We start from the raw sequence: 27,880 nt of genomic DNA on the forward strand, positions 1-27,880 counted from the left end.
TGTTTAACATATTACAATATCAGTGTATTTCTGTTTTTCTTATCAAAACTGAAAAGGGGGTCCAAGTGCCACCATCTGACCAGTCTGATCAATCCGTGTTTCACAACTAAGAAATAACTGCTACCCCTTTTTCCTCTTGCACTGTAGAATTTGCCAACATGAATGAAACATTTACAGTCAATCTTATTTCTTTCTTTTTTTTACAGGTAGCTGAGGTAACTATAAAGCTGGTACATGTATGTCTGTAAGTGCCTTAAAGCAAAACAGCAAGAAGTTGTGGTGGAACATCTCAGAAGGCCACAACAGTCTTGTTACCATGTTTCCTGGCTGTCAACATTTCTCTATGTTGAATCAAAACTTTTGATAAAAGATTGTCTTAGTAATGTGACATATCTTAATAGTATAGGTTTCAGAGTCTGTGGAATTGATTAATTGTCAATGACCAATGGTGAAGCAATAGACACATTTTTAGACATTTTTTGTATTGTATATTTTCTATTGATGCCAAATCCACATATTATATAATTTTTTATACAAACATTCCCCCACTGATTTTATATGTAAGTGTCACAGTGAAAAGTCCCATGTTTAGGCAGGCAAGTGTTATTCATGTACAGTACATCCTGACCAGTCAAATCTGGACAAGAATTTCTCTAGAAAAAGTGGACATTCCTCGACTTTCAAGCACACTAGTGGCTGCAATGTTCCGGTTGTTACTCTGTGACTGGTGGGTAACCTCTGTTGACAGAGTATTGTAATCGGTCATGTCTTGAGTGGTCGCACCTATATCTCTCTGTTTCGTTTGCGGCATTCGGTTGCTTCGGCATGTCGTCTGTACTCAGTTGTGCGATGATGCACTTTTTTTTTCTCGCGGTAGCTGTTGTTATAATCGATGTAATAATTTCAGAAGTCACTTAGCTAGCTTTTAGCTAATTTCAGAAATCAGTTAGCTTTTAAGTATGTTTTTGGTATAATTCAATATGATGTGTTCTGTTTACGATGTAAACACCATGTCACACAACCGACATAGAAATAATTACGTCACAAAGTATGTTACCTACAGTCACTTGTTAATTAGATGAATTAGGAAGCCTTTTGTTGCGGTCGACAGCCGATTCCATGAGCCAATGGCAGTGCCGTAGAAATATCCCCTTGCATGGAGGAATGTACCAACAATTCCTGAGGAATGCACGCTGAGAAACATCCACTTTCGAAGAATTATGTACTCTTGAGACAAGGAATGTCCGCTTTTCTAGAGGAATGTCCTAATTCAACTGGTCAGGGCGATATACATGTACATACTTCTGGTTGTCAAGTTTTACTGTTCAATTGTTACACAAATGCTTGTTTTATTTTGAAGATTTTTTGTGAAAGGTAAAGTTATGTATAAACAGATTGTTTTTGGTTGTGTGAAATGGACCATGGAAGGTTGAACACAAAGCTAACATGTCTTCCTCTTTATCATAGTTTATTGATTGTTTGTAAATATTCACACAATTTGAATATCAGATACAATTGTTACTTCTTTAGATAAGCTTTATATAGGCTCATTTTCGGTTCATGTTGTTTCCACATTGAGGACTTGGGTGTCAAAGACACTGTTCATGCTTTCTAAACAAATGTCAAAAAGGCCTAAGGCATCTTCTAGGCAATCTGTTATGTTATTTTATGTTATTGTTAGTAGTTTAAACTTTAAAGGCATTCTAAGCATATCTTAGTATTAATGTTGTACTTGTATTGAAGGTGAGAGTGTAATTCAATGAAAAGTACAAAATTTTGGCAAATTTTTATGTAGTTTTAGTGCCAAGCTGGAAGCTCAGAATGACGAAGCAAAGTGGGACAGCAAATACTTAACAAAGTCCTTAGCTTTTCAAGGGTTTTACAAAGTTACATTGATCCAAGATTGCTATTGCCAATTGCTGAAAATTTGTGGAAAGGCCCCCACCCATTCTTCCTTGTTTCGGACGTCACTCAAAAATGTATGGATACTTGGATTGTCAAAATTAGTTTGAAAGTCCTTTGTTGTACAATACTGTATCCTAATGCCTTTCAACGACACAAAATTGTTCATACAATTATACTTGTATTTAGAATATCTACAATACATCTATTTACAAAGAACTTTTGTTAACATTGCAATAAAGTTTTGTAGCTATTTTGAACTCTTGTGTTTGTAAGTCCTTTTCACTATATGATAAATATTATTACTTCAATAAGGCCACAACAATTTAATTTCTTGGTTCACGGATTTTTTCATAAAAAAAATGGAGCGAGAGGGCGAAATAAAAATGATTGGTGTAAAGGTAAGGGCTAATCCAAAACATAAAGAATAAAACGTTTTCAGCTTGAAAAAAGTACAAAAACACTATTACTGTACAGTAACAGCACCTGTTCATTGAAAATTACACAAGTAGTGTCAGTTTTTATGTTTGCTACACCAGAAAGTTGGTGAATGGTTTCATTAATGGTGAAAATTTGCTACGTGGTAATTTTTTTTTCCCCAAAATATAGGAGTGAGCAAATCCGTGAACCAAGAAATTAAATTGGTGTGGCCTAAAGCAAATCTGGTTTACCAGGAAGAATGAAAATCGTGTGAGGGGTTGTTGAAATTTGAAGATGCCTTGGTGAACACTGCAAGAGTTGTTCAGACCTAGGAAAGATGTGTTCCGGTTACCCAACGATGTTAGACTGGGACAGAAAAAAAATCTGTACCTGGACCTAGCTCTGAACTAGGGGTATGTACCGGTACAGATCCCAGTTCAGGTCCAGGACAATCAGATTCAGGTACAGGCCTTGACCTGATTTTTGAGAAAAGTTGTAAATGGGTGATACCAAGGAGGTTAAAAAACCTCCTTGGTGATACTGAAGACAATTGACAATTTCGCTACAAAGAAACCTGTTTGGTAGAGTATCCAACTCTCACTGGCATTTTAAAATTCTATCTTCATGTAAACGATGGTAAGTTTGACTGTAGAAACTTGGTAGAAATGACAATAAAATCTTAAATTTCCAAAACCATATCCAGTTGCTTGAGTAACTACTTTTTGGCGACTATAAACTCTACTAATAATACTTCACTCGTTATTTTTTTTCACCACAGTCCCAAAATGTTTGAATGCCTGCCGATATAATCTATTCAATTTCTAATCAGTCCAAAATCCAGTCCACTGATTTTTCAGGTCGTTTTTTTTTTTTTTGGACTGGTTTTTATTTTTGGACTGGTCCAACATGAAAAAAAGTTTCGTACTGTATCAGTACCCATCCCTACTCTGAACCACTTCCTATTTACTGACCCAAATTTTTTGTAGGGCTGAATCTTCCTCGATATTCTATACCTGTTATAAATGTTAGAGTAAACTATGGCAAACATTTTTAAGAGGAAACACAAGCACTTTCAGATTGTAAGTACCATTCCATTTATTTCTAATGAACATCGTATTGTACACAACAGAGTACACAAACCAAAGGGGTGACAAAAAATATGACAACTTACAACTTATATTCTATTGCCAGTACTAGGAATCAAACAAAGGAAACATGTTTTTTCTTCTTGTTACCAAAACAATGCTTTTCTTAAGTTCACAACTTTCTGCCCAACATATTCATCATGCTCGTGTTATTTGCTGAAGGGATTTTATCAGTGCCTTATTTTCATCTTTCTGCGTCACAAAAGCTATCAAAAGAGCTTGATCACCCCTCTTCCTCCCCCCCCCCCCTTTTAGCTTTAAGAAGCTTACATTACCAGCAATGCATTTTATGACTTATTGTTGACAACACAACCATGCATCTGTATGGGCAGGAAGACAGTAACTATCTTCTATAGTAGTAGTAGTACAGCCCACCACCCAGCAGAAACTAGTACGGATCATTTGTTCAGTCCTAGAAGTTGTTGCAGTTCTGTATGTATGTGTGTATGTGTTTGCTCTTATTCGGTAGTTGTATGTACCAACCCTTCCCACCCCTCTGCCCTTGAGTGCTGAGTTCCAGTAGTAGTACGTGGACTGAACTATTTCTCTGTGAAAGGGGTGATGAGGTTAAGATTATGACAGGAAAGCACTAACATTCTATCACCGAGCACTACTGATGACGCCACCCCTGAAACTGAGCACATGTTCGGTGGGGAAGGTTGGTTGGTTGTGAGACAGAGGTTTTGCGTGAGAGAGACGAGAGAACGGATTTCCCTCCGGACGGCCGCTCAGGGAAACAAGGAGCCTTCGGGCGGCTGTGTCAGTTTGTTGTTGGACTTGTCTGACATTAACCGGCGCAGCTCCTGCAGTACAGTCTTGATGCAGTACGTATGCTGCCAGCGGTTTAGTACTGGTACTGATTTCTGGTCAACCTAAAACAGTCGGAAAACAAACAAAAAACACTTCTGTTATTTGTTACTTTAAACTACAGTAAGGCCATGTTGATCCTATCATATTGATCACATCCTCTGGCAACCCCAAAATTGGTTTCGTAAAAAAAGGTTTGGTAAAGGAGTTGCCTTTATTATGAAAACTGAAGGTTGAAAAAGGACTTAATACACTGAGTATGGTACATCTAACATTTTTATTCTTTCACATCTTCTTCCTTGACTTTGGAATTGGGAATTGATTTTAGCACTCTAAGACATAAGAATCTGTCTTCTGACTTTTTTTTTCAATTCATGAAACATATTTGCTTCTTTTGTAGCTGCTTTGTACAATTTACAGTATGGTTGAAAACGTTTTTAACAGAGGGAAATTAACACGTGCACGAATGTTGTCCACATATTCAAATCAACATGGCCTTACTTCAAAAGCTTTATCATAGGCATGGAAAAGGGAATGACAGCTTGGCATTAACGGATATCACTACTAGAATTGGAAAAACCATAACTTTTGTGAAACTATCTATTACAAAACAAGGAAAACTCCTTAGTTTTTTTTCCTACTCCTGTGACAGATGTCACTAATGCTTTTAAAGGTTGTAGTGCTTAATTTATTTCAACACGACTGAAAAAAAAGATTGTAGATGAGTATAAAAATGGCATCATTGCCGACTTTGCAAGATTCAATGTTCAACAACATCAGAAGGGTGTATATTTTGTACAAGTTCATTGAATAATACTTATGATGGTTCATTGTGATCAGGAACTGTTGCTTTTGCGTGCCATTTGAGCACTTTAAAACAATGTACAAGCATACTCACCACTCCTGTGTTAACATTGACACCCGTCATGTTGACCTTCGTTAAGAAACGCACTGTAGGAGGTGAGTGGGGGTACTTATCCCCACATTCTATCCTTAGACTGTACATTCTGTTCTCATATGGAGTCTGCAAACACAAACAAGACGTACATACATATCATTAGTCTCTTAACTTGGAAGTCAACAACTGACTCGGTAGTATACTAGCCTGGGCACTAGTGGTGCATACCTAAAGCCCGGACTTGAAATTGGACCTAAAAAAATGTTTAGGTCCAAGTCCAAAAAAAACCTTAATGTCTGGAGCCAAGTCCAGACTTGCAAAAAGCAATCTGTCACTTACATTCCCTTTTTTTGTTCTAAACCATCTAAAACCTTCCATAGACAGTGAAATTTGCACTGGAAAAAGACAGTTCGTGTTTACACTGGCTGTCTATCATTTTCATGTACTTTTCACATTGCATTTCAATTCATGCTAACATGCAATTTTATATGCACCACCCCTCCCCTCCCCCTTAAAAAAAAAGCACATAATATGCGATGATGGTGAACCTGAACTGCTGGACCTGAATCCAGACCTGAACCTGAAATTGAGTTTAGGTACGCACCACTACTGGGTACCATCCAGGTAGTAGTTTGCTCCTATGTTCGCTTCTGCTACCCGCCTGGGGAACTGCACATTCAAACTTTTTGGTGGTTACGTCAGTAATTGAGCGAATCAAGGAATGGGTTCTAGAGCGCTTGTTCGATGACAACGGGCCTTCGGACCTGTTCGAACAAGCGCTGGAACCCATTCCTTAATTCGCTCATGTGTAGGGACCAATCAGCGCCCTTGTCCAAGATTTGGACGATACCACACATTAACGTGGTCAAGGATCCCAGACGTAACGACAGAGAAGTGACTGTGTATAGTGTACAATGAACGCTAGAGCAAACTACTTTCCGGATGGTACCAAGGCTAGACAGAAGTACAATACCAAATGCATATACCACCTGCATAAGCATGTTAGTGCAGGTAAAATTGGAGCCGTGCAGGTATTTCTGGTGTCTACCTGCACCTAACCTGCACTAGTCCATGCACACACATAAATGTCATATGATGTAGGTGTATATGGATTGTTCTAATCTGCATTGAATGTTACCACCTGTCAAGTATAAAAGAAAAAAAACAATGGTTCCTCAACAGTTCTAGTATGATCCATATTTCCTACATTCAGAGTGGTGCCGGTGAAATTTGTCTGGTGCAGGTAATTTTCAGTGTTACCTGCACCAGTGGAGGTATGAGAAGAAATTGTTGGTACACAATATTTCGAGCCCTGTCAAAGGTCTATATAGGATGAGGAGAAGTTGTTGGTACTTACCCTGGGAGGTCCAATGATCATGCCTGTCCACATTCTGAGGGACATGTCACCGTCATCCTCCAGGCCCCAGGAGATGAGGCCCCCGAAGTCCCCGCCACCCTTCTGACCTTCCTCGAGTTCATCAATCAGCCGGAAGTTCCGCGGCACAACTGGGGGAAAACGGGCAACAACAAACAACTGTAAACGTTCATTAAAACTGCCATAAACATGCAACGGTTCATTCAAATGTTGGAACATTGGCACACCAAGTCCTTAGTGTCTGAGTGAGCTCATCGATCAGCCGGAAGTTCCGCGGGACAACTGGGGAAAAACAGGCAACAACAAGACTGTAAACGTTCATCAAAACTAATAAAAATTTAACGGTTCTTGGTGCAGTGCAGATGTTGGAACATTTACTGAGCTCGCTCACTCACTATCCGGTTTCGCGTCCGTTGTTCCCTGTCTTGCAAGGGTTGGACATTTTGTCATTTCTGAACATTGGTACACCAAATCCTTGACATGTTAGCCGAAGAGGCTCAGAGGGCATCACTCCATCTTAAGTTAAAGTCGTGTAAAAAGTGCCTTTCCCAAGGGCACAACATTGGGGCATGGTAGGTACTGAACTCGGGACCTCTTGATTCCGAGCCCAATGTGCTATCAGTCAAACCACACCAACGCCACTGTGAGGGTCAGTGCAAACCCTAAAGACAGAGGCTGCTAGCAAGCTGCCATCAAGCCTCCACTACGTGAAAGCATGTCTAATCCTCACCTAACGGGAACCAACACAAGATAAACCAGATAGTATGTGAGTTATAGGTCAATATAGGTCAATCATTGTGGCATAATGTTAGGGTATTTGGCCCAGAACTTTAAATACCCTAACATTATGCCATAAGGCCAGAACCAAGAGGTCCTGGGTTTGAGTACCCTAACATGCCGAACCTTGTGCCCTTGCAAAAAGGTGCTTAATACTTATTTCCCCATTTCACACAGGTCTAAACGAGTATGTTGCTTCGGAAAGGATCATTCCTTGGACAGAACATAAACTGGAAGTCTCACTTATCGAAAAGAGTAAGGGCGCATCCCATTGTAATAAAACAAATCTGTCCGGATATGCGGCTTGTACTGTTCAGTACAAACCTGGTGTGTTATATGCCATGAGGTTGTTTACAGTATATGCAATAAAAATAAACACAATCTACATATACATCCCCAAAGGTGTACTGGGAATGCAAGGGTTAGATCTCCAAACCAAGAATGAAAATACATTAATATGCATAGATCTAATAATATGCTTATGACTAATTTCCTTTTTATCTTTAAGTGTTTCGTTGTCTTTCAGATCATACTTTTTCTTCCCACAAACTGCCTGGCCTGCTGTTGTTTGGAAATGTAAACATTACACAGCAGAAATCAGTTGGAAAGACCATGTCGATAATTCATCAAGTGCAACCATGATAAAGCATATTTTGTCCACCTTCATTCTTTGGTTAGGTCTTGGCTTTCAATTCCTTTTCAACAGTATAAAGCGAGTATCTTACTGAATCTGCGGTACATTGGTTATGTCCTACAGTCAAGCTATTTTAACAGAGCACTCAACAAATTCCATCTACAAATTTTTTTACACTTTGCGTGTTTTTTTTCTTGGCCTACTTGTAGTGAGTTTTCGTGATATTTCCATATTCCCAAAATCACGGGTAACAAAAATTCAATTTAGAATTCAGCGACATCGCCAATGTGCCACAGTAACCACTATAATTTTCTGTACATGTCTTTCACATCATTCATAATTACATATACAGTTTATATCTTTACTAGACAATGCTTTCTACTTATTCCAAATCCCATCGAATTTTCTGGTCTGACAGTACTATGCTGTTTCTGTTAATGCACTTACAGATACATGCAGTTTAATGTCCCTAGAAAATATTCATGTCTTGAGCATTTTACTAGAATTTCATGATTTGATATCCCCCATAATTTGCATCCTGCCATATCCTCAGAAACCCCTCCGGCTGTACCATTTCAAAATAGTTACACTTTTACAGGGGTGTGACCATGAAAAGAATCAATCTGACACCCCTTCATCTACAATTAGTGTCCTACTCCTAATAAGTGCTCTTAACACCTTCACTCTTTCATTTTTGAAAAATTTTCACACCGTTCTCCCCTACAACAAATGGATTGGAACACTACTGTAGTCAATTTGGCACATTCCAAAAATTGGACAATGTTCCTCTCTCCTGTTGGGGAAGTGAAGTGTTCCTGCTCTGCTGAGGCGAATTAATAATTAATCAGGACTACAAGGTCATTCAGGGTTATAACGGGGCATTTTACATCATTCTCAGCTGCATGCCTATGTGAAAGAAATAAAATGTACAGCAAGAGCTAGGACTGTTGTGCTACATGTAACATGCTATTACAGTAACACTGTAAACCTGCAATTTTTTTGCCGTATCTGCTTCACATTGGCTCAACCCTTTGCTGTGTTTCAACTACATGTAGCATAACATATATCATGTTTTCCAACAAAGCTAAAAAAAAAATGTTGGCTTTATTTGATTGAATTTGGTCAATGAAATGCAACAAAATACTGTTTCTGAGGGTTAAAAACTAAAAAGTTGAGGATGCCCCCAGACCCCCTAACATTGCTCACACCTGTGCTACTTGCCACACAGCTTTGATGTAGCCTCTACCAGGCTTCGTGGTTTGGTGGTCTAATTGTAGAAATTGGTCAAATAGAGTAAATACTACGCTAGGGGAGTCAGCCAGCCGATTAGGGACATTCTCCAAACCACACTGAAAAATGGACCTTCTCGGCCGGCTGACTCCCCTAGCGTACGGTGACTCTATTTGTCCAATTTCGACAATTAGACCATCAAACCACGAAGCCTGGTAGAGGCTAGCTTTGATGCGCAAAGAGATACTTTCAAAGATGCCCCCCGTGAAAAATTCCTGGTGAGAACTGTGTATACTAGTAAAAATGCTGTGGTATGTACATGTTGTATCATGTACAATCACTGATATCCAAAACTGACAACATTTTATCATAAACAAAAAAGATTTTGGTAACACAAAATTATCCCTTTTCAAAAGGTGTTGCCTAATTTTGCATGTTGCAAGACACAAGGCATGTTTTACATGTGCCCTACTGGGTGTGAACCCTCTGTTTAGAGTCCATGTCTCTGACTCTGTCTGAGGAATGTACTGTGGGGAGGGGAGGGGGGCATCCAACATGAGACACTGGTACAGTCTCTGTACCACAGGAAATGGGAACAATAGGCTATTAGTACACACCTACACTTATCTGTAAGAACTACAGATAATTTGGAAATATAGCGCATATCAGGGATGTTCAGAATCAAGTTTAATATATATTTGGCTAGTTTGTGCTTTACAAACTATCACATGTACATGACTTCAGTAACCTGTAGTTTTGCATAGCTTTGTATGCTACACATCTTCCACTACATGGACTGATAGTTGGCAAAAACAATAAAGATATTCATAATTCAATAAAGTAGCTATGCAATCCATGCACCTTCGTGAAATATGCTAAATACATGTATGTATTTTCCTTGTTCCTGTGCCAAAAATGTTACATCTTTTGTTTGCCATACGCGATACTAATATTGTAATTATTCTCATAAACATTAAGTCTTCCCACAAAATTGCTTATTACAGCATCGTAATGCGGTACATGTAGAGATCTTCGATCAAAAATTGTTGATCAAACGTACACTGGTAATTTATGGTGGAACAATAACTCAGTCATAGAATACATGATACTCATAGTCATAGGCAAAATATTTGCACATCCTTTCATATGCTAGCTTTGTAAAACTAAACATGTTTTATCATATTAATACATGGGGATGTTAAAAACTTCTGTAAAATTTTGCAAAAAAACGGTAAAGATAGTGTTTTGTTAGAAATGCTGTTCGCTTTTTGTTCACATGTAACGTTGTGCATGGACTAACACATACATGAGAAACCCAAAAATGTTGTCGGTTTGAATAAGTCAAATATCACCACAAAATTGACCCGTGGGACTCATATCGTCCATAATATATTGAGGAATAACTCGATGCCTTTAAGTGGTCTGTAATGGTCGTATTTTGTTACTAAGAGACCATTTTCTTTTTGTTCTTCGTTCAGAAATGGGGCAACACCAAAACCAGCAAAATGGCGGTACCGTTGAATGGTAGGTCAAAAATTGCCTCAAAATCTAACTTAGGAGACCAAGTATGGGTTTCGGGGAAGGCTAACAGAGTCTTTTACTTGTGTGTTGTTGTAAATGTTGTCAATCGGGCGGTTAGAGGGTATAAAATCGTCTGGAAAATGCAGAGAAGTTGCTTCACCTACCTACTTGCGACGCCATCTTGGATGACACGAGATGGACCCCCAGCAGTGATGACGTCACGAACAGTCCCGGGCCCAGCCGCTAGAAGGTAATCTCCAAGCAGATCCTACGGTGCCATAAGATACTAGTAGTATCAAAGCTGGCCAAGGAGTATAGCCGGCCAAAGGGAGTCAAATGGGCATGGTGGGTTTGATACTATATTACGCCACCGTGGATCTGCTTGGAGATTAGCTAGAAGGTACCAGACTAGACTGGTTCCCTTCCTGTTTTACCATCAATATAAAAATTGGAGGTTTTGTTTCGGGTGTGTCTGTCTCTGTTTGTATGTGTGTGTGTCTGTCTGTGTGTGCACATATTTGTGTTTCCGGTAATATTGTCATGTGAGTGGGTCTTGAGGGGACGAAGGTCAATGTCAATTTTGGCCCACTGTCGGCTACCCTAGGTACTGCAACAGGACTTTTCTTATACCAGGACATGTTATGGTTTTTATCGTTGGATGGCAGATAGCTTGATGAAGTGCCTCAGGAATGTTAAAGAGGAATGACCAGCAACCCCTCCTTGTATTTAAGATATAACGTTAACGTTACCCTGCTACTAATATAAGATCATGAGCGAGGAAACTTGCTGACTTATTCACTTATGTGCCACTGGGTACTACAAGGTGAACAACAACAACAAAATATTTGATGCCATAGCATACGTCATGTTACCACGGCAACAGCTTTGCGAGACAGATTAATTACCAGTCTCGCGGTTTCATGTGTTCTTCATGACTATATGACATGCATATGGTATCAATGAGGGTCTGCATGCTCTTTTCCGTAAGGCGTAGGCAGGCTTTTTTAATTCCCGTAATTCGTAGGGTAAGCTATTTTATTTCACGTAATTCGTAGTGAGGATTGAAAATTTACCGTATAGCGTAGCCAGTGTATTTCACGTAAGGCGTAATCTAGCCTAAAAATTTCACGTAAAGCCTAATTAAGCCTAAAAATTACCCGTAAATCGTAGCTGGCCTCCCAAATTTCGTAAGTCGATCGAAACGTAGTCTACCAGTAAATTTAGTCCTTCAAAACACAGGAAATTGCGTTTCAGAGGATCAAGATTTCAAAATTTCGCCGGACCTCACTTGCGACTCCTTTTACCTTCGGCTTCGGTCATCGACATGATAAAAATATGGTATATACCCTCAAAAATCTTTTTTTTTGCAAAAAGAAATGTCATTGAAGTTAGCTTAGTCTACCAGCAAAATTTGCCCATCAGAATGCAGGAAATATCATTTTAGAGGGTCAAGATTTCAAAATTTCCATGATCCTCCTTGTGCCGCCTCGCGCCTTTGGAACTCGAAATTCTGAAAATATGTTGGGGATGTGTGTCAACCTCAAAGATCTGTTTTGCTAATAGAAATTTGCCCATCAAAATGCACAAAATATCGTTTTATAGAGGGTCAAGACTTTGCCGGATCTCCTTTTTAGCCGGATCTCCTTTGCCACTCTATTCACCTTCGGTCATCGACTTCGTAAAAAATATGTATCATGGCTGGGGGATGTGACGTGTCAACCTCAAACACATTTTTTACTGATAGAAATGTAATTTCACTTAGTTTTCTATAATAGCCAAAACAACTGGCGTTTCAGGGGGGCAGGATTTCAAAATTTTCCCGGACTTTCCTTCGGCGCTCGACGTGGCAAATAAGTTGGCTGGCGTCACCCTCATAAGCTTACGCCGAACCCCTGGGACTCTTTAATTAGAAATGCCATTTAACTTAGCTTTGTTTGCCAGCGAAAATTTCCCTTCAAAATGCAGGGAATAGTGTTTCAGAGAGTCAAAATTTCAATCTTTCTTGCGGAGCACGACCCCGCCTCTGTCGAGTGTTGCCAGCCTTCCAGAATTTAGCGTAAACCGTTGTCAGCCTGTCTGAATTTAGCGTAAAACGTTGCCTGCCTTCGTGAATTTAACGTAAAGCGTTGTCGACCGTCCTGAATTTAGCGTAAAGCGTTGTCAGGAGCCCCCATGCAGACCCTCATCAATGAACGGGCAGTGAACCAAACTGGAAGAGCATCTCAGCATCTCTTATTTAGCTTCACCAACAAGCTTAAGTTTATGTTTCGGGAAGTGTGTGTGTGTGTGTGTGTGTGTGTGTGTGTGTGTGTGTGTGTGTGTGTGTGTGTGTGTGTGTGTGTGTATTTGTGCGTGCGTGCGTGCGTGCGTACATGCGTGCGTGTGTGTTGGTATCTATGTATGGTCATGTATGTGGATGAACTGAGTATAACTCTAGAAGGCTTTGATAAATTATCGTCATATTTGTTATGTTGATAGCTGTAGGTATTGATGAAACTTCAACAGGTTAGATTTTGCCGACGCGGCTCACGATACAGCAATGCCGATGTTTATATCTTGCGATCGCTTCTATAGAATTCAAAAGGAAAATACCTTCACTTGATGGTCATGATCATCGGGTACATTCCAGAGGTGCCGGTTGCACAATTATCAATGTGTTCGATTCGCGGCTGAACACTTTGTGTTTCGTGTTACGTGTGGACGGTGCCTCATCGTCTGATTCGGTACTAAGGGGCCTTGTACTTGTACTTGTACTTGTATTTGTACTTGTATTTGTACTTGTACTTGTACTTGTATTTGTACTTGTACTTGTACTTGTATTTGTACTTGTACTTGTATTTGTACTTGTACTTGTATTTGTACTTGTACTTGTACTTGTACAAGGGTGAGAAGATTCTCCGGTCGACCCCTGCTGCCTGCTGCCTGAGCAGTGGTTGTGACACCTCCAATGTCTGGGTGGGAGCTACAAGAAATACGAGGGGTGATGTACATGTAGTACCAAAATTGTGCAAAACATTTCTGTTCATTACTTAGCAGGCGACAACCTTTTGAAAATCAGTATTGTTAGGTGAGAGAGAATATGTTAGAGAGAGAATATTCTATGATATAATGTGATTAATTATTTTATTGATTGATTTTAATTGTGTTGTATATGATATAATATTGCTAAACGATGCTATTGGTTGATTTTGAATCATGTTACTCAGTTACTGTTTGATGTTATTGCGTCATTTACCATCAGAAACCCAGAAAATGATAATTCAGGTTAACGTTTCACGATGTCATGCTGTTATATGATGTTATTGATTGGTGTTAAACGTGTAACGTATTGTATTATAATAACTAGATGATAAGTGTTAGTATGACATATAGTTGTTATAATTTATTGTAGAGGAAGAGGACTCCGGGAAGAGTAGTGGTTGTATGTCAACACTGATAGAGATTCCTTAATAAACAAACAAACAAACAAACAAACAGAGAGAAGGACAATTTGTCTGAGACCTGAGGTGTGCGGTACAGCTTCAGCTCTGCTGGAAGTCAGATACCCACTTCTTTCTGGTTAGAATACGGAAAGGAATCATGATCAAACATTTGACAAAGTATTTTTGGATTTAGGACATGACGAACTAGAGCCACACAGCTGTCATGATCATCACTTGTTTTTCTCGCTCGGCAGTCAGAAAATGTTAAAATCTCCAAACATCTGCCCAGCCCAATTCTCTATATCGGAAAAGGGATGAAAGAAATGAAGACCTTTCTCACCGGATGGAAGTGGTGACGTCTTTTGACTCAGAAACAACATCGTTCGGAGAGGCTCCTTTTGGGTTTTCACCTTGCCAACATCACGCCTTCTCTTCCTCATCTTCTTCAAAGGCGTCATCACACAACATCCCACCTTACTCTTACAGAGTCCCATTCTGTGACTTAAATCTCTGTTCAACTTTACAGACAAAATCCGTTAAACTTCGCTAATGTATCTATCTGTAGCTGGCAACTCGTTTATGGCCGTGTTAAAACTGTAAACAATATGGAGTTGTCATGACAATAATTGTTCGGGAACAACGAATCATTCGTCAGCGGACAGGAGAGTATGAGAGCCGCAACAAACTAACTTTACAAAGATGGCACCCAAAGTATGGGCATGTCGTCCTGACTACGTCCAGAAAAAAATGGCGAAAGTCCCTAACCATAGGTTATTCAATGTTCTAGGACGTTACCATCATCCTGGAAATGATTTCTGATTTATATGAATTCAACTCCATTCTCTGGCCAAATCATATGCTAAGGTCTGCCCAATACCTAGATTCTAGAATAATAAGTAACCCACGGTCGAATAGCATAATCCAAACAATTGGTTTCAACTTCGTTGTTTCAGGGGTGCCTAAGCATTTGCACGATCCCTATGAAATTCGTACGAATATTATGTGATACACACGAATCACTATGCGAAAACGCACGAATATTATGAAATTCGCACGAATCACTATGCGAAATCGTACGAATTTTATGAAATTCGCACGAATCACTATGTGATTCACACGAACCTTATGTGATTTGCACGATCCTTATGCGAAATTGCGCAACCACTGGCGGGGTCACGTGACAAACGGAGCGGGATTTTCAAGATGGCGGCTTCGCCGCTTCGGCGACTGAAAATACGATGTAACACGCCGAAATGAAGCTAAACAGTAGCTCACAGGCTATCAAATACATCTTTGCGACGGTAAATGTCCATTCCATGCCTTGAAATATAAATATCTCGGGTAGAAACGCTCAAAATCATGCCTCCTCCCGGCCGCCGTTTTTGCATAAGGATCGTGCAAATCACATAAGGCTCGTGTGTGTCACATAGTGATTCGTGCGAATTTCATAAAATTCGTACGATTTCGCATAGTGATTCGTGCGAATTTCATAATATTCGTGCGTTTTCGCATAGTGATTCGTGTGTATCACATAATATTCGTACGAATTTCATAGGGTTCGTGCAAATGCTTAGGCACCCCTGTGTTTGGGAATAATTATTACGACTAGAAATCGCCAAGGCGACAACTCCATTGTTTACAGTATTAGCACGGCTGAAAACGATAACGTGCATGTTGACAGCTACAGAGTAGTAGCGAAGTTTAAGGGTTTTTTTCTATTAAGTTGTAGAGAGATTTATGCCGCAGAATGGGACTCTGTGAGAGTAAGATAGGATGTTTTGTGATGACGCCTTTGAAGAAAATGATTAGGAAGATAAGACGTCATGCCAGTTGGCAAGATGAAAATCCCCAAAGGAGCCTCTCCGAGCCGCTCTGAGTCGAAAGACGTCATAACTTCCACCCGGTAATAAAAGTCTCGATATTTTAATTTTTACCGCATTTGTAGAAGGACTGAAATAACAGGTGACTGTCACTTTTTCCATATGTCAACCCGGAGACCAGACTGTATAAGGTTTGATCCACTCACACCGAGGACCCCTACTTGTTTCAATAAGTGCGGTGGGTTCTTCAACGTGCTTTATATAATAAGGTGTGGCTCTCCTCAAACACGGGACCTCCATTTAACGTCCTATCTGACGAGCGTCCCTAACCGAAGCTAGGCACTCGTTTCCACCTGATTGAAGTGAGGAAACTCTTGTAGTGGGTGCAGCATCGTTGACATGTCAAGGGATTTTAACTCGGGACCTCGGGGTTTAGGGCTTCCGGTAGTCACTACCAGGCTCCGTAGATCGGTGGTCTTATTGTAGAAATTGGACAAATAGAGTCAATAGTACGCTAGGGGAGTCGACTGTGGTGAGGATAATGTCCAATTTCTACAATAAGACCACCGATCCACGGAGCCTGGTAGAGGCTAGGCTTCCGGGAGCCACCAAACAGCCCTATTTCTGACACAAAGAACTGTTCTAGACTAATCTTATCTCCGAACAGATGTATTTCAATATCCATCAAATTTGAAATCATTGTGGTCACTTTCCATTCAGCATCATTTTGTACCATTACGTGTAGGTAAAATCCTTCTGACTTCTACTATGTAGAAAAATACGGTTACAAGACGAAAGATACAAAAAACGGAAGTTCTACTGCAGTACCAAGGCCACACACCAGGGGGGCCAATAAATCAACCTTGACCTTCGTGTTTTACCCCGCTGTCTGTTTTTGTGTGCGCGCGTTTGTGTTTGCGCGTTTGTGCATTTTTGTATAAGTGTGTGCAAGGAGGTTAAAAAATGTCTTTTTTTAACCTCCTTGGTGTGTGTGTGAGTATTTTTGCGCGTGTGCGTGTACGTGTGCGCACGTGTGAGGTATTATAAACATAACGTTATCCAACCACCTGCTAGCTTTAATGAGTTGAATAAACAACAGCCTATTTATTTCTGTTCAATTGTTGATAAATACCATTCCCGTATAAAACTAATTAATAGCATAGTCTGATATCCCAAGAAATCCAGAAAAACGTGAAACTGTTATTTATAAGTTTAATTCCCCAAATGTCAACAACATAGCAATACTGAAACCCTTCCCGGCATGCCCCAAACCATCATGGCTGCCGAGGAGACTTACAAATACCGTCAGGCACCGACGGGACCCTCCTCCCGGGATCTCCCCCCGAGGGGTGGGGCAGAACACGTCTCCCCGGGGGCTGCCACCTACGGCAACTACGCCGAGCACGCCTGCTTCAACCTTGCCAAGCTGAACGAGCAGAGAAAGGCCGGCGCGTTCTGTGATGTTGTTCTGCGGGCCGAAGGGAAACACTTCCCCGCCCACCGTTCAGTCCTCGCCGCCTTCTCCGACTACTTCGCGGCGATGTTCCAAACCCAGCTCGCTGAAGGCAACCAGAAGGAGATCAAACTCAAGAACGTCAGCGCTATCGCCTTAGAAGCCATCCTAGACTACATGTACACTGGGAGCATCACCATAGACTACAACACAGTCGATAAAATCCTTCCTTCCTCCGACTTGCTTCTCTTAAGCGACGTGAAATCGTTCTGTGCGGACTACCTGGAGAAAAACATGGATTGTTCCAACTGTCTTGGCGTCAGGTACTTCGCTGAGACGTATCGTCTCGGAGAGCTGGCCCAGAAGTCGGAAAGATTCGTCTTGGCTAATTTTCCTGAAGTCATGACGCATGACGAAGTCTTAGAACTGCCCCTTAACAAGCTGGAGGAGTTGTTGACAAACGAGGCTATCTGTATACGTGAGGAGCGACTGGCCTGTGACCTGGTATGTTATTGTTTACATCTGTGCAACTAGTGCGGGCTTTACTTAGCGATTAAAAACCACTTATCGGTACTTAGCAGAACAAAAGCATTTGAAGGACTAATTCATTGTCGTAGAATGCAAATTCTTTCAAGTTGACCTATTCAGTTTTTCTATCTTTGACTTTACTTTATCTTTATCTTTATCTTAAAAACCACTTCAGTCTACTTGGCAATACAAAAGCATTTGAAGGACTTTAAAGGCCACTGTCGAAGAATGCATTTCTTTGAAGTCCAATTCCGTAACACATGTTTTTTTTTTAATCTTTGACGTTGTACTCATGCCGCTGTCACATTACGCTAAAATCGATCGGAGGACAATTCTGCGGCAATCGCCCTAGCCTCGCTTATAATAATAACTTTATTGTACAAGGTACAATGTATGGCATATATATATAAGTTATATGTGACAGGAACGGTTTACAGGTGAAAAATACGCACAATCCTCTGTCGATCTTCAATATTGCCAACCTCCTACCAACACGCCCGAAGATCGTGGATAATGTGACAAGGGTATGAGGACGTTAGACTCAATATGTAAAGGAGTATTAATATTCAATTTGATGTTTTTGTTTGAACATTTGGGGCCAGCAATATTAATTTTCTAGGATGCAAGAGGTCCGCTAAGGCCCCACCAATTTTATTTTTGCTTCTCGAATTCACCTGTCCTTTTTTTTCATTTAAAAAAAATATCAAGTTGTTAGAAAAAATGATAAGGTTTTGCTATCACAAAGTAGATATTACCATTCAGAGCCACATACATATGATTTCAGTCTAAAAACAATGCCTTTTATTCAGAACATTAGTAACAAATCAAAGTAAGGGATTCATTGCATAAAATGTGCCACTTAACTCCTCAGGTTGTTTTTTGTGTTAGTTAAGGCCACACCGATTTAATTTCTTGGTTCACGGATTCGCTCGCTGAAATTTTTTGGGAAAAAAAATAAAAATAAAAATTACCACTCAGCAAATTTTCACCATTAAGGAAACCATTCACCAACTTTCTGGTGTAGCAAATTGGCCTTGATATTAATTATAAGCTCCTTTAAGTGTGGGTACAGGTGCTGTTACTGTACAAAAATAGTGTTTTTGTACTTTTTTCAAGCTGAAAACTTTTTTTCTTTATCTTTTGGATTAGCCGTTACCTTTACCCCAACCATTTTACAATTTTTATTTTTATTTCGCCCTCTCGCTCCATATTTTTTATGAAAAAATCCGTGAACCAAGAAATTAAATTGGTGTTGCCTAAGCCATATATCTTCATCCCAGACTTTTTGAAAAAAAATTTGACCTGTCAGTCCAATTTTTCCTGAATTCAAAAAAATCCGAGAAGCAACAAATAGATTTGGTATGGCCTAATTAGAGAGAAAAATCACCGTGCAGGGGAACTAGGTCAACTTGTAGCTAATTGATCACGTTGTAATACATACAGTAACTATCTGTTACATATGGTAACACTAAACAGGCCTTTCGTGTTATGCTATTACATACATGGATGAAGGTTACACATCCAGGTAATAAGATACGCCAAAGGATATTATAGTTACTCAAGCAACTGAAACGTTTCCAAAATCATATCCAGTTGCTTGAATAGATATCATTCAACGTATGTAGCTGAAACCTTACATAACGTGATTCAGCTAAAAATCAAAGACATTGGCCCCATCTGCAATAAAATCAGTCATATGTGGGCAGTATTGATTTGTTATTCAAGGCAACTTATGATACCTTCAGTATTGGAAGTTGTATTAATGTACATCCAGTTAAATCCATGTCCACTGTAAAGGAATGTGCATACAGCAGTAAAAACACGGAACACCCACATGATAACAGACGATGTGAACTGTTGGCTGAATATGATTCGATATTGATTAAAACGCCACCTTAGTTGTTTGGAGAAGAAGAAATAATGGAGCAAAAACAATGTGTTCCCCTTCCACGAGAAAGTAAACATAGTTAGTACGTGATCAGCAAAATACTTTTAGTAATGGCCATATTCTGAAATGTGTGCTCTTTCAACCTTGAACTTGACCTGATTTACAAATCCAGACCTGTGATTGGTGTACGCCCACGCCCCTATTAAACATCCCTACATGTATATTTCCCCTCACTCTGTGACATGCCCACCCATTAGTTCTTCTCTAATGCACATTTATCAGGTTTAAAGTGGCGCGTTACATTGATAGCTCGGCTCCGGCCAAATGCCTTTTCTATCGATCTGTTTACTGTCTCAAGGCCACGGATACATAAACAGGATTTTCTAGCCAAGAATAGCCAAGAATATACGGCGCTGTTTTCGATCTGTTTGTTGAATCAAGAATGTTTGTTGCAATGTTGCCTGGCTGATTGGTCTGGCTTTTGTCATTCCGCTGTGACAAAAATAGACAACGAAATCTGTTTATTATGCATAGCCTTAGGCTGTGTGGCCCACGTTTGGCTATGGTCGTTGTGTACTTTCTTTAAGGTGGACTCTCACTGCACTTGGGGCACCGGTGCGGCACTGTGGGGTTCGTTCACTGCAGCACTGTTGTGTTATTTTTGCCAATTTTTTTATAATTTAAATATTGTGTAATACATAAAAGTATGACTTAGAAGACAACAAAATACACAAAACATAAGAAAATTCATTCTTTATCTCTGAAATTCATTGAGTAATCTTTCAAACCCCGCAGTGCCGCACTGGTGCCCCAAGTGCAGTTAGATACCACCATTATTTATGCTTAATAATATGTTGTTTTTACCCCGTTTCTTCTTCGTTTTCTCCCAACAAATGATGTCAATGACTAGTGAACCAGACGATTGTCACCACGCCTAAAATGAGACTATAGTATAAGGATCGAAATCGTGCATTCAGAAGTGTTTATCTCGAGTCAAATTCCATACAGTATTTCACAACGGGACATATCACGCAAATTTCGAATCGCCAGGGAATATCCTGTATAAAAATGTTCAGTTCGTGCAGTTTTCTGTCCGACAAAGGTCAACAGGGAAAGGTGAGCTGTTGATTACAGTGTCTGATATCTGCCTTCGAACGCCCGAAGGAAAAAGCTAGCCCACATAACAGGATCTGCAGTAGCATTTTGATTCCAGATTTACTTTTTATCAATATGAAATATGGAAATATAGTTTTGGGTGTGTCTGTGTGTGAGTCTGTATATGTATGTGTTTCCGCATTTTTGTAGTCAGCATAACTCAGAACCTTTTGATGGATTATGATGATATTTGGTATGTAGGTAGATGTTGGAAAAACGAAGGAAAATGTGGATTTTACGCCCCCTGGTATATGGCCATGGTATTGCAACTGAACTTCCATTTTGATCTGTACGTTTTATGTCCTTTTTTGTAACAGATAGCTTGTGATGTAAGGAAGAAGTAGTGTATGTTTGGGTTCCGTAGCAGCTTACTCTGGAACGGCAGGGGTGTTTTTGTCAAAATTTTAACGAAAAAAGGCAACGACAGATTCCCATGATATTTAGTATGCAGATAGCTTGGGCAAAGATGTGCATAATGACCAAGTCATCGAAATTTGTACTAAATTGTTTTCACCTGAGACATGAAGCGCTCTCTTATTGTTACCCTGTTTTGGTGGATCCGGTTTCCTACAAGAATTGTTGCTGGTAGCAAGCAGAAAACTTAACGACAAAGTTAAGATTTAAAAAAAACATCCCAAAGAACCTGTTCTTTTTTTACGCTACAGGCCCTTTAATACTTACGCTCAGTGACATGTATTATATGTCGTTCTGCAGGTTCTAAGATGGGCGGCTGCCGACCCAGACAAGCGGGTAGCTCACCTGGCCCGTGTGCTGGCCCTCATCCGACTCCCGCAGCTCTCTCCCTACTACATCCACGACAGCCTGGACAAGAACCCACTCCTCGCCCAGTCCACCGACTGCAAGGCCTTGGTGGAAGAAGTCAAGCTGTACCACCTGTTACCGGAGAGGCGCGCCGCCATGCGGCTGTCAGCGTCAGCGCAGCCGCGGGCGTGTAACCTGACGCGTGACGTCATTGTGCTTCAGTGCGGGAAGACGCCGGCGTCCTGGTACGAGTACGGCGTGAACATGACCATGTGTTACATGCCTGACGACGGCCACTGGTTCCCGTGGCCTCCAACGCTGACACCCAGGATCAACCACTGTGCTATAGCGCTAGAGGGGGCTATCTATGCCATAGGTAACAATACACAGCCTTATGATCAATACTGGGACCTGTTGGTTAGAGTCCTCTCTCCTCAAAACTTCGATGTCGGAAAACTGCGCTCAAAATTCGTTCTGCAAGTTAAAAATTAATGTACAGTTTTACGCCCATTTCTGACATTTTGTGAATTTCGATTTATCAACATTTCGAAATTTTTGCAATTTCAGGGGACAAATGGGGCCAATGTGTGCAACTTTGCGAATACCTGGCGCATTTTGACGCAGTCTTATTAGATATCGACCCAATAGTAGATTATAATAGCCTTCAAAGGAGGCTAAAAGTGGTATCTGACTGCACCTGCGTCAAGCCTGTGTCACTGTTTGTTCACTGCATCACTGTTTTGTTATTTTCTCCAATTTTTATAATTTAGATATTGCGCAATACATAAAAGTATGACTTAGAAGACGACAAAATACACAAAAAGAAAATTTGTTCTTTATCTCTGAAATTCGTTGAGTATCTTTAGAACCCCGCAGTGACACAAGCTTGACGCAAGTGTAGTGAGATACCACCTCAACGTGTTTGCCCATTGTTCCCAGGTGGAATGGACCACGCCGGAAACGTCCTGCGCTCCGCCGAGCGGTTTGACCTCCAGAAGAACGCCTGGTACCCCATCGCCTCCATGAGCGTGGGGCGTTACCACTGCGCAGTCACCGAGTTTGATGGACAGCTGTACGTCTCCGGTGGTATCACGGATCACACGCGCGTCCTGCCGTCTGTGGAAAGGTCAGGGGTCAGAACATTCATTGTACACACAACTAAGTGTTGTTTTTCATCCAACGTTTTGGTGACTATTCCTCAAGGTAATTCTGACTGCTTTACAGATGCGATAGTATTTACATAAATGTGCAAGGAGAAGAAGTCAGAATGCCCTGAGGAAGGTGACAGACTGTCATCGAAACGTCAGTTGAATGAAACATTAGTTATGTACAAAGAATCTGGTTTTTAAGTGACTTACTAACCTAATGAAACTGTTCAAGTAACTGAGTCCAAGTAACGTGAATGTGAATAATTTACAGTTGGGGGGAGGTTGTAGAATGGTTTAATTTTGGCATCCATCAGGCCCTTCTTAAGGGGGCATGGATCGTAGAAATCGGCTTGAAAGTGCTAGAATGGCCAGTCCACAGGAGGTTAAGCCCTGTATACGATGGACAAACTAGCATTGCAAATTATTCTCCCTACAGAAGGCGTAGCTAGTCTGGTAAAGACTACAAAGTTGGGAAGTTAGTATCGGCCCCCGGCTCGGTTCAGTGAAGCATGATTGGCCCAGGATCAAGATGTCTTCCTTCACTCCCCTCACTTGATTTTGTCCAGTGTCCAGAAATCTCATGTTCTGATACAGATTGTGGGGGTTAGCAGAATGGGTAGTGGGGAAAAACTATCAAGCAATTACTACAACTAGTCCAGCCACTCACATGACTTTTATTCTTGCCCGTAGATACGACCCCGGGAGGGACGAGTGGACCACGCTCGCCCCCATGACGGAACCCAGGTTCTACCACCAGTTTGTCAAGAAGGGAGACCGGCTGTTTGTCTTGCTGGGCAGGAACAGCAGGTAAGGATGGCTAGGCCATCTTCAAACATCTTTGATCAAACTGACTAAGCTTTAACAAGGGAATACATTATCATGAAATTTCATCTTGGTTGGTAAGTTACATCATGCAAAAGGTGAAACTATTCTTCAACTGAAAAACTGGACTGAAATTTTAGACTTTCATCACTTAGTCTTCTTCAGCTGTCTGACCCAAACGCTCTGAACACATGACTTTTCACAAATGTGACGTCAGCAATGGGTCAAAAATTGTTGGAAGTTGATATCCACCCCTGTACGCGTGCTGGTTGAGAGGATGGATATTCATTAGCCAATCAACAACAATGACAGGAGATATCAGCATTTAGGATATATGACACAAGTCAATCAGCACCAAGGACAGTACCTAGCCAATCAGTTATCTATACCATACTGAAGTGTGTTTATATTTCAGTTACTTCAACACCAGTACAGTGGAGATCTATGACGTCAGAAGAGACCAGTGGAGTGTGGGGTGCCAGAGGGAACCCCCAGTGGAGCTACACCCCACCTGCGACCGGCCCGTCTGCACCCTGACCCGGAACCTCATCCACCTCATCCACCCCTGTGGCGCGTCCGTGGCCTACGATGACGTCAGATCCGCCTGGCTGACGTCACGCGTCCTTGCGCCCGTTCCCGGGCATCACCCTAACTACTCCTTCTTCATGCACGGGCGCGTCATGTACGCGTTCGGCCCGCACCTGTCGCGTTGCTATAGCTACGATATCGACTTGGATAAAGACTGGAAGGAGATCTCCCCCCTCCCCGTGCAGGGGGATCTGCTCATCACCCCCTGTGCCCTGCAGCTGTACAGGGATCTCCTCCCCAAACCCGGGGGGAACACCCCACAAGCAGAGTCCCCTCCCGCCCCCGCAGCAAGCGGGTCCCCCCGGGGAGCAGAAGCAGCTAGCGGGTCCGGATCTGGGTCCAGTTCAGGGTCTGGATGCTAGATCAATCCCAGCACTCTCCGAGCAGAGCTTCAACTCTGGCTAGTTTTGACGTCATTTTAAGCGTTTTTCACCAAGCCTTCTATTTTGGCAGGTTTCCTTTTAGCCCGATAAAAACACATAAAAAGATGCCACAAACCAGCCGAAGCCTAACCTCTGCTTGGAGAATACATTTCCAGCCTATGTAGTCTATCTGACTCCATAGGCCGACTGAATAGAAAGAACAGTGTTTGGCTGGCCGGTAGAGAGTTTCCGTGTGTCAGTTTTCAAGATTGCCTGCCAGGGTCTGATACTAGTAGCTATGCGCTCAGACAGCACTGATCGAAAATAGCTAGCCTTGCTTCGATGACTGTTGACTCTAACTAGTTGCAAAGTGGGATAACTGGTTCATAGTGTGCTGATTGATCAGTGAAAGGCATAAAGCCTAGAAGACGTCTTCTCGCTAATAATGTGCAATATGCTGGGTACTAAGTTTCCCTTTCAAAGGACATTCCAAGATGAGCCTAGCAATGTACAGAGAGCTGTTTCTTTCCTTCAAAGTTGCTTAAGAGATGTATGTATATGTATAAATAAGAGAAATATGTGAAGAATATGACTCAATTACTGCCTTCTTTGTACCCAACGAAGTGTTTTCTTCAAACAACGTTTCTGTGACCGTCTGTCACCTTCCTCAGGGCAATTCTGAATTTGTACTGCAGCTGTAGGTGGCGCTGCTTACAGATGCGTTCCCAAACTTAAGCAGATGTTAGTAGCGACACCTTTAGCTGCAAGTTAGAATTGCTCTGAGGAAGGTGACAGATGGTCACTGAAACATCGTTTGAATAAAACACTGCATTGTGTATAAAGAATTCGGTCATTCAGTGACTAATTACCAACAGGATGAAACTACTTACAGATGTCAAATTACCTTGTGACACATTTTGCATCACGTGTAAATGTGTCAGAAGATTTCTAGTTGTGCATGTTGTCTAGTAACTTGATGAATTTCTCAAAGAGCTAAACATTAAGTTATGAATGTCCAGCCCACGTGAAACAGTGAAAGCGCAGCTAAATGGCTGGTACGTAAAAATGCTTCTAAAGCTTCAAATTTATGTAAATTCATACATATCAGTTTATTTGAAGCACTTTGAAGTCTTTCCAGCTTTATATGAAATAAGTGTGCTATTAAATATGTATATATATGTTTTATGCAGATGTGAATTTATAAAGAATTCTTAAGATGATTTCAAGTTTATATATATATATTTCTATTTTGTTCTGCCAACATAAGCAATTTGTTTTATTTTTAAGTTTATCTGAAATGTTGCCGTTCGTGTTTGCAACAGTCGACCAGTACCAGTGAATCATTAAACGCTACAATTTTATTGTTAAAAAAACAATACAGCTTCTTGACTGGAAGTATTGCATTTATTCATATGTGATATTAGTTTTACACGTCTATTATACATGCATTTGTACTTGATATTATACAGTGATATATGCAACTTGAAATATGTAATTCTATACATATGTCAATATTGGTACATTCTAGACTTCATGATATACATTCTGTTTTATACATTCCGGTTACAGAAAGGCACCTCTTCAATCATTTTATTGTAGTTTGAATTCTTCTATCTGTAACTTGTTAGGCTATCTTATTTGTACTCATTTAGTGTAGCCAATAAACGTTCCCTTGTGGATCTACAAGGGGGGGGGGCGGTTGATCAGTAAGGTATGCGCCTCACTATGAAATAAGGTACACTACTAGAATTTTTTGGGCATATTTATAAAGCATAAAGCATTTATGAATGTCTGCCAAACATCGAAGAATTGCATAATTACTTTGCAGTCGACACCCAGTAAAGTTGGTAGATATTGATAAAAAGCTTTACACTATATGATTATTGCTCAAAATTTGAACTGTGCACCTTATTTCAGGATGAGACCAAAAACTTAATGACCCCCCCGTATTTACATTTGTGTAAGAGGATACAATACTCGCCTTAAAGGCAACCCTGTGTTGGTAAATAAGCATTTGTTTACTAGTTGAGACATAGATACATTCCAAAGTGAACCTATGTAGTATGTAGCATCAAGTTCATATGTATGGATAAAAGTGCAATTCTTACTGTAATGATTACACTAAATTTTAATTAGCTAAGTGAATCAATATTCTATGAGAGGTATATATCATTGCATTCTTTCGCCATTGTCACTATGTGCTGTTGATGTTATTATTACCATGAATTCTTTCACATCAAGCTACTGGAACTAAATACATATACTAGCCTTGTGTATGCTAGCCTTGTTTAAGTCCTTTGCATAGCCATAAAATTTACAGACGTTGAACACTATGCTATGGAATTCCACCTTTTCTGCAACAATATCAGAAAAGTGAGATGTGTCTTCCTTTCGTCTACTATACTCAGAACATCAATTTACAGCTTGGCCCGAGAGAAACATCATTTTGAAATAATTTTTAACTTCTAAACATCCGAAAGGCTGTACAAGTAACGTAAAAATGAGAGAGAAAAACATTACAGTCATTTGAAGCAATATATACAGTAGAAGCCAGTTAATTTCACAACAGATAATCGCATACTTCTGTTATTGCACGAAATCCCATGGTGACGCGGTCCAGCTTGATAACTTCGCTTTGTTGGACCATTCAGATAATTGCACAAAATGCACTGGCAAATGGGGTGTGCATTTAAGCGAATTCTACTGTATTTACACGGCAAGTACATGATAAACGTACACAAGCATCTTCATAACTCCGCTTACAGCAAGACCTCCCGAATGTAGAGGATGTAAATGTCGTTCCACTATGTAGATGGTGTTACTATTGATATGTAACGGTACATGATTAGTCATATGAGATACTTCTAAACTAATCTTGCGTCCATTCCACTATTCTCTAAATCGTTACTACTTAGACTACCGTGCGTGCAAGCCATCATATAATCTCGTCTTATTACTCGGAGCTAAATTGTTGGACTGCATAGTCCTTGATAAGCAGTCAATTCGATCGATACAAAAATGAATACAGCCACCTGAAAAAAATTATGTATTTCTATCATAAACCTAGCCAAATGAGACACAAATGAAAAATAACTTTATAAAGTAAAGTATGGGTCACACAGAGGATAACGTATCAGTATGTACGTGTATATAATGTTCCCCATTTTTTCGGTGTTTTCCCATGGCATATGCCCTGTAGCGATCAGACTATCAACATTTTTCA

At 40.5% G+C, this 27,880-nt stretch overlaps 3 protein-coding genes across 3 annotated transcripts in view; 2 read left to right on the forward strand and 1 right to left on the reverse strand.

Annotated features, from left to right (window-relative positions):
• The window catches only part of LOC118417624 (formin-like protein 18), a 28,231-nt gene extending 27,206 nt beyond the window's left edge, over positions 1 to 1,025 (forward strand). The window contains exon 24 of the mRNA XM_035823235.1: positions 207 to 1,025. Within this exon, the coding sequence (XP_035679128.1) occupies positions 207 to 214 (8 nt within the window). The 3' untranslated portion in view covers positions 215 to 1,025. The remainder of the gene's footprint in view (positions 1 to 206) is intronic.
• A 2,367-nt stretch (positions 1,026 to 3,392) lies between these two features.
• Positions 3,393 to 10,962, reverse strand: LOC118417772 (ubiquitin-conjugating enzyme E2 variant 2-like). The gene is made up of 4 exons (XM_035823478.1): positions 10,874 to 10,962; positions 6,530 to 6,678; positions 5,173 to 5,298; positions 3,393 to 4,339 (listed from the first exon to the last, which is right to left on the reverse strand). The coding sequence occupies exons 1-4, from the start codon at positions 10,887 to 10,889 to the stop codon at positions 4,196 to 4,198; spliced, it is 435 nt and encodes a 144-aa protein (XP_035679371.1). The 5' UTR covers positions 10,890 to 10,962; the 3' UTR covers positions 3,393 to 4,195.
• Positions 10,963 to 17,175: 6,213 nt separating this feature from the next.
• LOC118418300 (kelch-like protein 12) lies at positions 17,176 to 26,493 on the forward strand. Its single transcript, XM_035824157.1, has 5 exons — positions 17,176 to 17,908; positions 21,690 to 22,113; positions 22,677 to 22,863; positions 23,576 to 23,692; positions 24,123 to 26,493. The coding sequence occupies exons 1-5, from the start codon at positions 17,213 to 17,215 to the stop codon at positions 24,655 to 24,657; spliced, it is 1,959 nt and encodes a 652-aa protein (XP_035680050.1). The 5' UTR covers positions 17,176 to 17,212; the 3' UTR covers positions 24,658 to 26,493.
• The last annotated feature ends 1,387 nt before the right edge of the window (positions 26,494 to 27,880 follow it).

This window comes from Branchiostoma floridae, chromosome 6, assembly GCF_000003815.2.
Source record: "Branchiostoma floridae strain S238N-H82 chromosome 6, Bfl_VNyyK, whole genome shotgun sequence".
Classification (NCBI taxonomy): Eukaryota; Metazoa; Chordata; class Leptocardii; order Amphioxiformes; family Branchiostomatidae; genus Branchiostoma; species Branchiostoma floridae.

What these genes read in the sequence shown, in the direction of transcription:
- LOC118417772 (XM_035823478.1), bottom strand. An exon ending in TGATCATTGGACCTCCCAGG is followed by an intron (nt 5,299 to 6,529) that starts GTAAGTACCAAC and finishes TTGTGTTTGCAG; the next exon opens with ACTCCATATGAGAACAGAAT. An exon ending in TCAATGTTAACACAGGAGTG is followed by an intron (nt 4,340 to 5,172) that starts GTGAGTATGCTT and finishes CGACTGTTTTAG; the next exon opens with GTTGACCAGAAATCAGTACC.
- LOC118418300 (XM_035824157.1), top strand. Translation starts at nt 17,213, where the DNA reads ATGCCCCAAACCATCATGGCTGCCGAGGAGACTTACAAATACCGTCAG. An exon ending in AGCGACTGGCCTGTGACCTG is followed by an intron (nt 17,909 to 21,689) that starts GTATGTTATTGT and finishes GTCGTTCTGCAG; the next exon opens with GTTCTAAGATGGGCGGCTGC. An exon ending in TTGCTGGGCAGGAACAGCAG is followed by an intron (nt 23,693 to 24,122) that starts GTAAGGATGGCT and finishes TTTATATTTCAG; the next exon opens with TTACTTCAACACCAGTACAG.